Source organism: Ambystoma mexicanum, chromosome 1p (genome assembly GCF_040938575.1).
Source record: "Ambystoma mexicanum isolate Mex_15411 chromosome 1p, UKY_AmexF1_1, whole genome shotgun sequence".
In the NCBI taxonomy this organism is placed as follows: domain Eukaryota; kingdom Metazoa; phylum Chordata; class Amphibia; order Caudata; family Ambystomatidae; genus Ambystoma; species Ambystoma mexicanum.
This window is the reverse complement of record NC_090921.1, coordinates 1198821085-1198835500: the sequence shown is the minus strand read 5'-3', so window position 1 is coordinate 1198835500 and position 14416 is coordinate 1198821085. Positions and strand designations below refer to the sequence as shown.

At 42.4% G+C, this 14416-nt stretch overlaps 1 protein-coding gene across 3 annotated transcripts in view; it reads left to right on the top strand.

Moving 5' to 3' along the window:
* Positions 1-14416, top strand: part of HPN (hepsin) — a 780351-nt gene that overhangs the window by 748660 nt on the left and 17275 nt on the right. For all 3 annotated transcript variants that reach the window (XM_069604921.1, XM_069604920.1, XM_069604919.1), the window contains one exon: positions 11162-11326. In XM_069604921.1, coding sequence (XP_069461022.1) covers positions 11162-11326 — 165 coding nt within the window. The remainder of the gene's footprint in view (positions 1-11161; positions 11327-14416) is intronic.

Genomic DNA, 14416 nt, shown 5'->3' with positions numbered 1-14416 from the left:
TCTGGATATTCCTTCTAAAAGGGACCATACAGGTTACAGGTGATGCTCTTCAAATTATGAACCAAGGTAACTCATGCCTTATGGTCCTCCTCAACCTCTCTGCTGCATCTGATACCGTTGTTCACCTCACACTAACCAGCCTTTTGACAAACTGCATGATCTTCTCAGGCCAATTTTTCAACTGGTTTGCATCTTGCTTCTTGACAAGAACCAAACTTTTCAAGCAGTCAATTTCAGGTCAAACCACTGCCCTATCACCTGCCAAGTCCAACAATGCTCAAAGCATTCGCAGATGAGCTTCAATCTTTAAATGGAGCTATTGGGATCCCTTTTCAGTGATCCCCAACATCTCACTCTACCAATGCACTATTGATACCCAATTATACCTAAAAGTAATTGGTCACAGTACATCTCATATCTCAGGAGCTTTCATCCCTCCATCCAAGTCTGAATGACAAGCACACACCAAAAGCTCAATCCCACAAAGTCACAATGTGTTCTGCTTTGTCAACTATCCAAGCAGGATACCATATTCAAGAGTGCTTAAATAATATGCACCTTGATGTCCTCACACTTTATCTGGCCTTGGCTGCCAAAATCAATCCAAAACCCAAAACCACTTGGTGCGAGTTAACCATCCTCCTGAAGATAAAACCCTTCCTTCCACCCAAGGACTTCAGAACAACCCAAGTATCTCAGAACCACAGTCTTGGTCCAGGAAATCTTTCAGATGAGTGGGCGAAATGGCCTCTTGACTGGCGTTCCGGTGATGGACCTTCCCCTACTAAGGGCCTCAAACATGCTGTGGCATGACTCATTTGGAAATACGAAATGTATAAATCGGAATAAGACTATCAGGAAATATGTTAAGTGAGTCTTCTTGCCACTGAAATATGAAACCGATATCCCCATTCGAGTCACAGAATACTTGCCCAGCCACTTCAAATTTTTCAAGCTTATAATGTTCTCTCTCTGTGTGGGTCAAAGGAGAAGTGCTTAAAAATTACAGATTTAAAGTATTGTGATATATTTACAATCGTGTGTTCCCAATGGAGGAAATTGTAGCGACTGCAGGATAGGATTGATGCTTTTGTGCAGTGTCTTTCTTTTTATATATTGATGACATAAGGCCTTTCATTGATTTTGCTTAACACATACATTGTATATCTATAAACCAGATCTATTTGTGTTCTGTATGGGCCAAGATTTTATCTAGATCAAGACCAACAATCTTGGGATTTGGAGTAAGAGTAATTTGAACTCCATCTCCCACATGAAAGGCAACTCATGCTTTCTGGTCATCGCAGTATTCCCTTCTGTTTTATCAATGGTAGAATAATAACCCACCAAAGGAAAATAAAGAACATATTAATTTGGGGTTCAAAATTGAGAACCCAAAATTGGAACGCATAACAAACCTCGTCTGGCCACGGCTACATTGAAGAAAAATGGGTTTTGACTTTGAGGGCGTTCTTGTGGCATCCTCTCATTACAGTTTATAAAATAAAACTGATGCCCATAGAGCTATACAATGGGGATACTTCTCCCTGTCTGGGCCACACATAGCTTAACAAGCTCTGAGTTTTTTCAGTTTTCCTCAAGCCTTCCCAGTGCACTTAATCAGGACTGAACTTTCTTTAAAATCTGAGATTTCTGGTAATATATTTAAAACAAACTGGTGGTATATGGTAAACTTAAATCTGGTGAAGTGGGCAGAATATGATGGGTTTTAAAAAGGTGTGTCTAAAGTGCCGACTGATATTATGGTAGGTTGTGGTGATGTTCTCTCACTTCCTGATTTTAAAGAAGAATATAGCCTTAACCGCCCACGTTTTAGAATGGAATTGGAGAATACACTCATATTAGCAACCGCAGACACTATGCAGATTATGTAAAGGTATTCCCCAATTCAGAGACCCATAGAAATATTGCTTACAAATTCCCCACATACAACACCTATACACACACACACAAACACACACACACATACACAATGAGGAACAAGACACAATGCACAAACCACCACACATCTACATTTCAGAATCCAACCCCCATTTTCCTGCACATCTACCAAAGCCACCAACCTCTTTAAATGCACAGAAGGCACAAGTGAAGTTGTCTATGTTGTTGATGAAAAAGGCAGGCAATTGTGAGAAAGAATTAACATGCATTGGTACATTAACCACCAATAAATACACAAGCTAGTTTGGGAACATATAGTTCATCTTTAGAATCAGCCTGCACAAAAGTTGGCAATAGATCATGGGATTTGTTCAAAAAGCATACAGAAATAAAATACCAGGTCAGAGCAAGTTGAATGTAAGATTTACATAGAGACAATAGTGACATGTGTGACTTGCATCTTAACATGCTTCCCTCCTACGCCAACAGTTGGTCAGGTGGCCAAAACTGGCCCAGCATAATAAAAAGTTCTCTGTACACAGGAACCTTTTATCGTTCATTCTCCCTCTCTTCATAAGGTACATTTAAACCGGTTTGACAAAACGTAAGAGTGTTGCTTTATGCATTCCTCGTGAGGAGGAAGCCCAGCATATCACAATAAGAACATTTGCATGTTTCCCCTTTGTCTCTGAGTTGCATGTGCTAAAATCGTGTTCATCAAAGCTTTTAGAAGCTAGCACTTCTTGCAGAGTTGCATGCCAATGGCATGCTTCTTTTTGACGGATTATGAATTTGCATTTGTTTACACTTTGCAATCTGCTTCAGGTGTTACTAAAACATCTAACTCTCACGCAGCTCAAAAGCACGTGGACCATTCCCACCTCCATTCCCACATGCCCAGCAGCTGCCATTATCTAATCATCTCAAGTTTTTCAGGAGTCTAATATAAACGTCCTACCACCTTTTGATGTAGTAGTCCTAAATTGAGATCCAATGTTGGCTTTTAAATGTCTTTATTTATTCTAATACATTTTTCCAGGGAAATATTGATGCCCATATCGTGTTCCCATTTCTCTCTTATCTGGTCCCATTGGGTTACAAGAGATGTTTGTTCACGAATAAAAGGGCAGAAGACAGACACCATTCCAGGAGGTGAATCAAATAACCTACATACATTTGGTTTGTGTTTAAGTGGAATATGTATCATTTCTATCCTTTGTGTCAATACATTATTTTAATACTAGGCATTTAGTCCTTTCTTGACTTGCTTAATGGAACATATGCTTCAGTCTACGGAAATAAATGATTCTATGTTCTCCTTCTGTAGCATCCTTAACATTTCTCACGTTCTTTGCTAGCCAACGTTTTCAGTGTAACATGTTATTATTAATTAAAAGAGTCATGTTATGTCATGAAGACAACTCTTTGTGTACGAATATGTTATTTTGGTTTTCTTTTAACCACAAGATCAATACTTGCTGTGACTGTTGGAAAATCTCACCTCATGTAAGGTATATGGCTAAGTGAGTATAGATTATCCAACTGTTGTGTTTCTATTTCTAGCCATGGCAGAGATGAACCAAATAGTTGGGTTTTTTAGGATAAAACCCCTGTAGTATTTCTCTAGATCAGGATATCCACACCCACATGTTTGATGAACACTCCGGATTAAAACATAATGTTGAATTTTGGCTGCCTTCCTTCCTCCAGAGAACATCTTGAACACCTATGGAATTATTTTGCACTAAATCGGGACATTGCGTGCCAGTTTGTCAATTCATTGAATGCTCTGCGCTGGACTTTTTCATACTTTGCGGGGACCTTGCAGAGGCTCAGCATGTCTCTGCGAGCAGAAGAGTGCCATGTGTGAGACACCTTGCAGAGCGTGGGCATGGCCTTTGCATAGACCGGAGTAGGGGTGGAACATGCGAAATGGGGAAGAACAATTGAGGCGTTATGAGCGACAGCCTGCTGGCAGTCCATCACACAGCCAGAAATGCGTATAACAGAGCGCATTCATGGATCAGTCTATGCAACCTCTCATCAAGAAAATGGCCCCACAATGAACTCGACCTATCCACCACCCAAAGGCAGGCGTATAGACACTTGCAGATTGTCAGATTTAGGGGTGCATGCACGCAGTCAGGGTTATGATTAGTCTTGGGGTGCTCGTAAGCAGTGCAGCGGGGTGCACAAATGGTATATAGGGGTTTGCATGCATGTGTACCAGAAAATTACTTTTACGATACGTGGTTTGCTTGTTGTGATGGTGCAGGGAATAGTTACGGAGAACCCTCTCATCACTGCCGGGGTGCTGGCCTGGTTGGCTGGGTTTGCAGGCAGTTTTTCCAGGGTGCACTACTTTGTGCAGAAGCAGTGCACAAAGTTCTGTTTCCATGACTGAAATGACTCTGCGTGTGGGTGTGTCATGGGCGTTCCAGCCGCAACTTGCGCACAGGGCTATTTTGTGTGTGTAATTCCATGAATATCCACGGCACACAGATTTTCTTCTGCAAGTCGGGCCTGGCAGAACCATTCTCAGCATGCAGGCTTTGCAGGATGTATGTGCCCTTTTCAATGTATTGGACTTTCAGTCTTTTAAACATACATTTCTTAAATGGTATGGGTAGTGATTAAATGATACATAGTGCTATAGGAAGAAGTATAATTTTTATGATATTCCCAATTGGAATGTTTCCCATTTCATAATGTCTTTCTTCATATCCTGAATAATATTGTTCACGTTAATTTCTACAATTCGTTTTACATCTGAAGCTAAAATAAGAGCTAGGTATTTTAGCATGTCTCCAGACCACTTACACTCCCATGTTCTAAAGTCAACTCTGCAACAATTTATCGTGAGGGAAAGGAGTTCAGAATTTGACCGATTCCTTTAGTTCCCTGATAGTCTACCTATTTTTTCAAAAATGTTCTTTAGTACCATACAGTACTCCCTGGGTTTAGTAAGCCGTATAACCGTGTCCTCTGCATATGATAGTACATTATATTCCTTTGGTCTGATACATATGCCTTTGTTTCTTGTTTCTGGACAAATATATGCCGATCATGATTCCAGTGCAATATTAAACGCATATGGAAATAAGGACATCCTTGTCTGGTAGCTCATTCAACTGAAAAACATCTGATACCGCTTGATTAGCACACATTCTAGCTATTGCTCCTTTGTGTAAGCTTTAAACCATTCTAATGAAGTGTGTCCGAATTCCATTTTACCCATCGTGCCTCATTAGGAGTTTGCCAGTGTGGTGTTAACATGCCGATAATTCAGTTTGCTGGCATGTTACCGCACTGACATACTCTGAGTATGCAAGTGAGAGGGCTGATTTACCTCCAGCCAAGTGTTAAGTGAGGCATCCCACCGGCAAAAAAAACAGCCAGTATTACCAGCACTGGTATTACCAGTTCGGGTAAAGCCAGCAATCCCACCATGGTGTCCAATGGGACCCCATGAAATGGGGATTAATTTACCCTTACTCGCACTTGGAATCTGCAAGTACTTCCAGAAGACCAAGTGCTGCTAACAGTAATTCCGTTTGGTGGTATCCCACTAGATTTACTGGCGGGATGCCACCAAATGAGTACCATTGTGCATTCCAAGAATGTCTAATTAACCCTTTCAAAAACCCTCTCTCTAGCCAAGAAAAAAGGGATTCATCTCCTGTATCTTTTTATGTAATCCCAGTAGATGAACAAGGATTCTGTTATCATATCCATATCTCTAATTAATGAAGCCAGTCTGTGAGTTATGAATAACACTTCCTGTAAAGTGTTCTACTCTATTAGCAAATACCTTATCATATATCTTGATGCCAACATTTAGTAATGATATTGGGTTGGGCGGTAGTTTTCACATTTACCATAATCTCTCCCCTATTTTGTGATTATTGTTATCACTTCCTCTTTCATGGTAGGTCATGTTTCACACTCATGCAAAATAATTGTTGTATAACCTATATAGGAAATGTACCAGTTCTGTTGAGATACCTGGTAAAATTTCACCAGCAATGCATCCAACTTCAGGGATTTATCAGCATTTAATTGTCCAATGGCCTCAGTTATTTTTTCTCTAGACACTTGCCCTTCCAATATATTGCGATATTCAATCTTAACATTCGCAACAGTGCTTTTCCCAAACAATTCATCAATATCAGAGTTTGTAGATTTAGTATCTGCTGATTTTAGCGACTTGTAAAAGGACCTAAACATGTCACATATTCCTGCTGTTGTCATGTACCCATTTTCTTACAGCTGTGGTCATGTGCCATACAGGATGGTACATTGTGTGCGCGTGGCTAATAATGAAAGGAGGTTTCTGATGATGTACTTTTCTAGATGGATGCATGTGAGCTTGTCTGGAATGTGTGAGGTCAGAGAGAATGTTGGAAGGTGAGAATGGTGATGTGTGAGTGAGAGAATGCTAGTGTGTTGGTGTTCCTACCCAAGCAGTTGGAAGATGTAGCCTGGGTGGTGGGAGCCAGTGGTGTTCTATGATATAACTTTAGAGTATCAGGAATAAATAACTTAACAGTTATCATACCAGACGTGGCGGATGATCCTTCATTATTACAGCTTGTGTGTAGAAATGGGAGAGGAATTTTCGAGGCACTGCCATATGTTGCTAACTCGCCATAAAATGGCAACGGTATCTGCAGAAACTGTCAAAAAGGAAAATATTGAATGGAAAAATGATTGCAGCTTTTTTTGTTGTAATTTCTCCAATAATGCAGATATTTAAAAAAAATATAGGGGTAGGATTGTTTAAGGGAAATAGTTAAAGTGAACGGGCAGGGGAGGGGCAGGGGGTCTCCCTCGCTTTTTTACACAAAAAAGGTACAAACATTCCTCAATTCGATGTTTTCACGTATATCGATGGCAACAGCTAGAATATGGTTTCAGTACCTGGGTATATGCTAGAAGTGCCTAGCAAATGCCATATACACAAGACAAATCTCTTGGATTTACCAAATTATTGGAATGTCCTTAATGCCATGAACACATGTGGGGACACAAATACTGCTTATAAATCAAGTGGCTGAAAGCACAATTGGTTAAGAGATTTTAATTAGAGCTGTTTTATTTATTTATTTATATTTGTATAAAGCGCCGGAAGCCTGCGGGCATCAGGGCGCAACAAGAACACAAGTAGAACAACAAAAAAGACGGGACAAGGAGAACTAGTGGTCGGGAATCAGTTCAAGGTGTTCACATGAATAGGTGAGTTTTCAGAGCTTTTCTAAAAAGCTATAAATTGGGCAGGAGTTTAAGTGTCAGTGGTAAAGCATTCCAAAAAGTGGTTGCTTCAACTAGAACGGATCTACTGAGGCCCCTTCATCGTGTTGTTTTTGGTCTCTGAACCAGGCCTACGGTAGAGGATCAGAGATTTCTAGTCAATTGATACAGAGGTACCAAGGTGTTCAGCTATTCTGGGAGAGTGCCATAGAGGCAGCTGTGGACAACTGCCAATTTTAAAGAGAATACGTTTGTGAACGGGCAACCAATGAAGTTCTCTCCTGAAGTTGGAGATATGGGATCTTCTAGGAACATTCTTGACAATGCGAATGACATTGTTCTGAATGGTTTGACATGTCTTGATAATTGTTTTGGAAGCCCCACATAGCAGGGTGTTACAATAGTCCAATCTGGTCAACACAGTAGCCCGGGCTATGATCACACAGTTCTTTTCATTGAATGCACCTATACACCTAAGTAACCTTAAATAATAGTTGCAGTTTTGGCTGAGGTATTGTATATTGGCATCCAGGTTCAGGGAAGCCTCAATTTGAACCCCTACGATTTCTACTTTCTTGAGGGTCTCAATTTTGATGTCATGTATATAGAAGTTGTTATATAAAGGGCTAAGTATTGCACGGGCCTGGAATGAACCAAATATCAGGAGCTCCGTCATGCTTCCATTCAGGCCCAGCCACTTTTCAGACATCCGCCCTCAATGAGGCCGTAGATGTTGGTCCGGTTGAAAGAGTCCTGTACATGGTCCCCACTGAGCTCGATGACCAGTTGGGTGTCATCGGCGTAGTTTATTAAAATAAATACACCCCTTTCCTCCAAGAGACTGCAAAGCAACCTTGTATAAAGATTGAACAGTAAGGGCGAGATGTAGGCACCCTGAGGTATGCCGGAATTAATTAATGAGCCATGGGAGGAGGCTTGTCCCCATTGGATTTTAGACTTTTGCTTTGAGAGGAAGGACTGAACCCAATCTGCTGCTTCTTTAGAACATTGGCCTTGATCCTTCAGAAACAGTAGGAGGCGCTTGTGGTCTACAAGGTCGAAGGCTGCAGACAGATCCAATAAGATCAACATCCCAGCCTTCCCCTTATAAATGATTTTTAGAAGATGGGATTGGAGGTCCATGAGTGTGGTCTCTGTACTAAAGGAAGGGCGGAAGCCTGACTGTCGATTGCAGAGGATGTTATTCAATTCAGTTAAGGCTCACAGCTGGGAGGTTGCAAACTTGGCCAGTATTTTCAGGAGAAATTGTCAGTTGATGATTGGTCTCAAGTTGCTTGGGTCCCTGGGTTGAGGTTATATATTTTTTTAGGATAAGCCTAATTGTGACTTTCTTTATTTCATTAGGGACTTGACTGTCTCTGGAAGAGGCATTTACAAATTGGGTAAGAAATGGGGCAAGTAGGTCTTTGTGCTCCAAAGTATGTTTGGCTGGCAATACGTTATAATGACAGAATGTTGCATGCATGGAAGATAGCATTGTTATCATGTCTTGGGAAGAATTCTGTGAGAAAGTGAAACTGGGATGCTTAGTACTTCCTTCTATGATATTTCCAGATTCTTATGTGAGGTGGTATGACACTGATCCAATGTTATTTGGTTCCTTGCACTGGTCATTTTAGCGTCCAATGCTGCTTGCGTCAGAGTACAGTCTAGGCTGGTAGGTGAAAAAGGGGACTGAGATACTTTAGGTTTTTCCAGGAGCCTCAGAATTTCAAAAAGCTTTGCTGTGTAGTTAGTGGACTGGTGGATTTGGGTATTAAAGAAGTTTTTCTTAGTATCTATAATTCAAAGTTTGTAGGTTTTGTCTAATTCTTTTCATGCTGTCTTGGTAGTATCTGAGGGATGTTTTACCCATTGTAATTCGAGGGGCCGTTTTCTTTTCTTCATCTCGCCTAGTTCAGGGGTAAACCAATTTTGGTGATCCGGGTTGTCCCTAACCTGTTTGGTCTTGATGGGTGCCATGAAGTCTAGCATCTTTGTGAAGGTGTGGGAGAAAGAGGACACCATGTTGTCCACTATGTCATGGGGAGGTGACTTAGACATGATAGACTCCAGGCAGAGCTGGAGGTAATGACGGAGCACCTTTTTGAAATTCCGACCTGTGACTGATTTCATTAGGTGTTTTTGCTTGGGTAGGGGATCTAGAGATTGAATACTGAAGTTGATCAGTGCTCAGAACATATACACAGAGAGGTCTGAATACTGTTGGACATAAGCTTCCTTGCCACAATCCAGGCTAAACTATGATGTTGCACATTTACTGTTGCAATTCTGCAGATAACTCTCAGAATTATGCCAAGAAAGAACATGAGCAGGCCCTACACAGCGCACAGTTTGAAGTTACTGCTTGATAGAGCTAGTTCAAAGAGTTCTTAGGAGGAACAGTTTTGTGTGGAGAGTGGCAGGTAGTGGTTGGGAATGACAGTTGGGAATAGCATGGGTATGGGTAGCCAATGGGTGGGTACATAATCAAAGAATACACCCACAAGATGTGTGTCTCTCCTCACATTATATCGCCTTCTTGGCTGTATTCCAAACCAATAATTTTGACCCATAGGTGGCACTTAACCACCACCTCATGGGCCTCATTACGTCCCAGGCGCTAATGGGTTAACGGCACCATAAAAGGCTGCGGCATCGTTAACCTATTAGTGCCTAATTACGAGGTCCCTTTGCGGGACCCGACCTTAACCAGCCGTTAAAGTAGGGACCCGCAAAAGGACCTTGGTGCTAAGTACGGTGCCGCAATTTGCAGCACCGTACTTAGCGCCTTCCACATTGGGGCTAAAATGGGAATGGGGAAGGGCCATGGCGGCATGGGTTATTACCGCCCCGCCAACCTTGGAATGGGGTGGTAATTCCCCATTCTGCTATGGCGAACACCGGCATGGACCATGGTGCTAATAGCAACATGATCCTCCGCCTGGGTCGTAATGAGGCCCAATGCATTATCCTAATAAAGATAGCATACTTTCAATACTGCTTCCTACCTATTGGGTTCTGTTTTTGAAGAAAAAAATAACATTTGTCTGGCTGAAATGATACATTTGCGGCTGTTGTATTCCAGGAATGTTTACCTTGCTCAATGAGTTTGGCTTTTTACTACTAGCAAAGAGTTCAAACCTTGTCTGGATATTTATTCCTGCCGATGGCTCTATCTTTTACGTTCCAGAAGCTATCCAGAATAACACGTTTGACAGTTCTGGTATCAATTAAAGGGTAGGTACCAAATGATTTCATGAAATAAATAAAGCCCACATTTTTCATATATTTGATGGGGACCACAAACACTCAGGACAGTGGGCCTCATTATAAGCTGTGCGGAATGGGTTTAACGGCGCCGGTAATGGTCCAGCACCATTAAACCCATTCCGCACAATTACGGGGTCCAGACGTCCATAGCCGGTCCCGCGAGGGGACCAGGGAGCTAACAACGGGCCCGTTCGTAAGGGGCCCATTGTTAGCTCCCTCCACATTCCCATTGAGCCCTCTGAGGGCTCGAATGGGAATGGGGAAGGACCGGGCCCGGGTTCCATGAAGGAGGAAATACAGGGCCCTCCATACTCGGAATGGCCCGGTATTTCCCCATTCAGGGAACCCGGACCCGGACACGATTTTGGAGGCAGCCAATGCCCTTATTAAGGGCATGGCTACTTCCAAATTCGTAATGAGGCCCAGTGACTCCATTTTGCCCAAACAGGAAAGCAAGTCGTTCATAATTTCATGCATGCGCTAGAACGACTTCCTTCGAAATCAATGAGTGCCCTACAAAAACTGCACTCCTCAACATTTGTTTTGAAAAGTACAGTGTGCCATTCATCACCCTGTAACCTTCGGATATCCACACTGCCACCATGTCTATAAATCCTGCCTGGGTAGCTATGAATGTTAGTGCAACAGCTGGTTTGGCATCCAGGAGACCACATTTGTGTCTGATAAATATTATTTCATGACTGAGAATAGCCATTCTCTTCCTTTTTTTTATAAGGGTGACAGTGGCGGGCCTTTCGTCTGTGAAGACAGTATCTCCAAAACGTCAAGGTGGCGTTTATGTGGGATTGTGAGCTGGGGTAGCGGCTGTGCACTTGCCAAGAAACCTGGAGTATACACCAAAGTGAATGAGTACCAGCATTGGATCTACAAAGCCATGAAGGTGGGTAATAACTTAGTATTCCAATTCCTGTAGAACCGTTCTAACATACTGCTGTCTTTCTCATTGTTTGGACAAAGACCCGTCATCAATTTCAGACTGCCCTACTTTATGACCCAGCACGGCACGGAGGCTGCACAAACATTCACCTGCCTCAGACAATGCTGTAGTTTCAACACATTGTTGTGATATGCTATTCTTGGGCTGGTTTACTTGTTGCAGTCACTGAAGGTAGTTGTATGGGTGTGGACACCAGGGAGATCAAGACGAACGTAGTTGATGCAAGACTGTGGTGGGAAGGTGAGAATTGGGTGTTTTGAATCTTGCATTTCGGAATTGCTCTACAATAGCAGGGATAGCTTGTGTTACTTGCTGAGTTCCACGTTTTATACTTACTAGGCATATTACAAGTGAAATATTGGGTGGTTATTCCTAATGGAGCCAATGAGTTTCACTTGCAGTATAACTTGCCTCTGGAAAGACAACTTATCTCTTTTTACCAAGGCAGAGGTGCAGTTGCAACAGTAGGTAAGTGGCCATCCCACTTTGCCCTTTAGTGGGTGAATGTTTTCTTGTCCTTGATACTTACTTCAAATCAAATCAGAGACTTCCCAGATGGCCCAAAATGTTTGCTATAGGGAGAGAAGAAGAAGACACTGCTGCTCAGAATGTTGAAATCCTTGAATTCAATTGGAATGTTCCATTGTTTCCAGGCCAAAGAAGGTAACATTGAGCTGATAATGAATATTGCCCAAGCTCTGAGCGCAGGAAGTCTTGATTCTATTAAAGAGACAGAGGCGAGCATTATGCCGAAACTCTTTTGTTACTGCTTCCAACAGCTTTTTTAAATCTTTCACTTTATTTTTTTTAAATGTATTTGTAAACAGTTTGAAACTGCCAAACTGGGCATAAAAAACGAACCAACAAAACAACATAGTATGAAGGTTCGTCCAAACTACGGCCCCCAAGAGACCTAGCAGCTTAGTAGTCCTGGGCCTCAGTCCTACTATCCAATCAGGGCTCCCTTACAAGTTCAAATGCCTGTTGCTCTAGGTGCCTTCCTCTTCTTTTCTGAAAGGCTTTAACACATGCAACAGTCTATATTCCATTCTGTCTTGCACCTTGCCACTTTACTTGAACTCCTTCTCCATATTCTGCCTGTGGGTAATCAATCTCAAGAATTATTTTGTTTGTCTCCTACGTGAAAAGAGATTTATACTGTTAGGGAGGGGAATTTGCTCATAGTCATATTAATACATAACATACTATAAAGTTATTTATTCAGAGAAATTCCCAGTGGGAGGGATAATGCTCGACTCCGTGTCTTTAATAGAATCAAGACTTCCTGCACTGAGCACTTGGGCAATCTTCATTCTGTAATAAGACCTGAAGCGAGCATTATTCTTGTTCAAAGCTTTGTACAACTGCTGTAGCAATATTGGAGACTGGCTTGAAACAGAATGTTCTGAAAACGGAAAAGCTCTGGAAGCCATAGCTCCTCTAGTCGAGTGAGCTACGAAGACAGAAGAATCAACTCCATCACCTCTTTTACCCATCTCGCTATAGTGGCCAGAGCCACCGCTTTATATGGCTTTTTGCGCACTTTCAATATCTGAGTTACACTCTGTGGCCTTATCGCTGCCGTTGCTGCCTCATAGCATTGTATGCACCGTGCTACGCGTTTGCAGTTATTTGCGAAATATATGTATGAATTAAATTTAGAGTTAGTGTTAGTACGCTGCGCGATATTAAACTCCATGCCCTCTTCATAAAAATGTGTTCTGTCTATTTCCAGGGCCTTGATATCCGAAACTCTTCTACATGATACTAGGCAGAGTAATGTGGCTAATTTTCCAGATAGTTGTCTTCCTGAAAGTAGGTTGTTCCTTGGCCACTGTTCGAACAACTGCACAATCTTGTTAACATCCCAAAAACATGAGTATCTCGGTAGAGGGGGCTTTATTACTTTTACTCCTTTAAGAAGCCTTGCTACTGCTAGGTGCTCCCCCACAGGAACTCCATCCACTAGCTCGTGTCCAGCTGAGATAGCTGATCTGTACACTTCCACCATCCTCAAAGCTCTGCCTCTAGTAGGTAGGGACGCTAGAAAATGTATTACTTGGACTATAAGTGCAGAAATGGGAGGAATTCTCCTCCTCCTGCACCATAGTTCCCAGGCTTGCCAAGGAGAATTATAACTCCGAACTGTGGAAGGGGCCCATGAGACCTTTATAAGCTCTGTAGCTTCCTCTGACAAACCAGGCAAACACAATCTGCACTTGAAATTCTGCAAGCTAGGATTGTCAGCATCCTGTCTTGTATCAGTGGATGTACTCCCGCTGGATCAAATAGGAGATCCGTTCTGTGAGATATCCTCTGGGGGAAATCCGTGGAAAGTTCCATTAGAACTGGAAACCAAGCTTGCAATTTCCATTCTGGTGTCACTATGACCAGTTCTGCCTTGTCTCTGCGTACCTTTGCTAGTGGCCTCACCAGCATCACGAAGGGGGGAAAGGCATAATAGGTGTGACCCTCCCAGTTGTGTCGGAACGCATCTGTCCCTACTGCTTCTGGATCTAGTCTACAGCAGAGATATCTCGGCAGATGGGCATTCAGTCTGGAGGCAAATAGGTCTTTATGCAAAGATCCCCAAATCTGCTGTAGTCTGTCGAATACTGAGTTGTGTAGTTTCCAGTCGCTTGAGTCTATTAAGTACCGGGAGTTCCAGTCTGCTACTGTATTCATCACACCCAGAAGATATTCTGCTTTTATTGAGATGTTCTTCTCTGGGCAAAAGTGCCAGAAATCCTTCGCTAGCTCTGCTTGCATCTTGGATTTAGTGCCTCCCAGCTTGTATATGTACCTTGCTGACAATATATTGTCCATCCATAGGAGGATACAACATTGTGCTCTGTCTTTGGTGAAATCTTTGACTTTGAAGGAGCACACGAGGAGCTCCAGGCAATTGATGTGGAGTGCTCGCTCCTCTTCAGACCTTTTTCCCCTTGTCTCTGTGTGACTGCATCTGGCTCCCCAGCCTGATCTGCTGGCATCTGATTCTATAATAAGCTCTGGTACATCTCCAAAGATGGC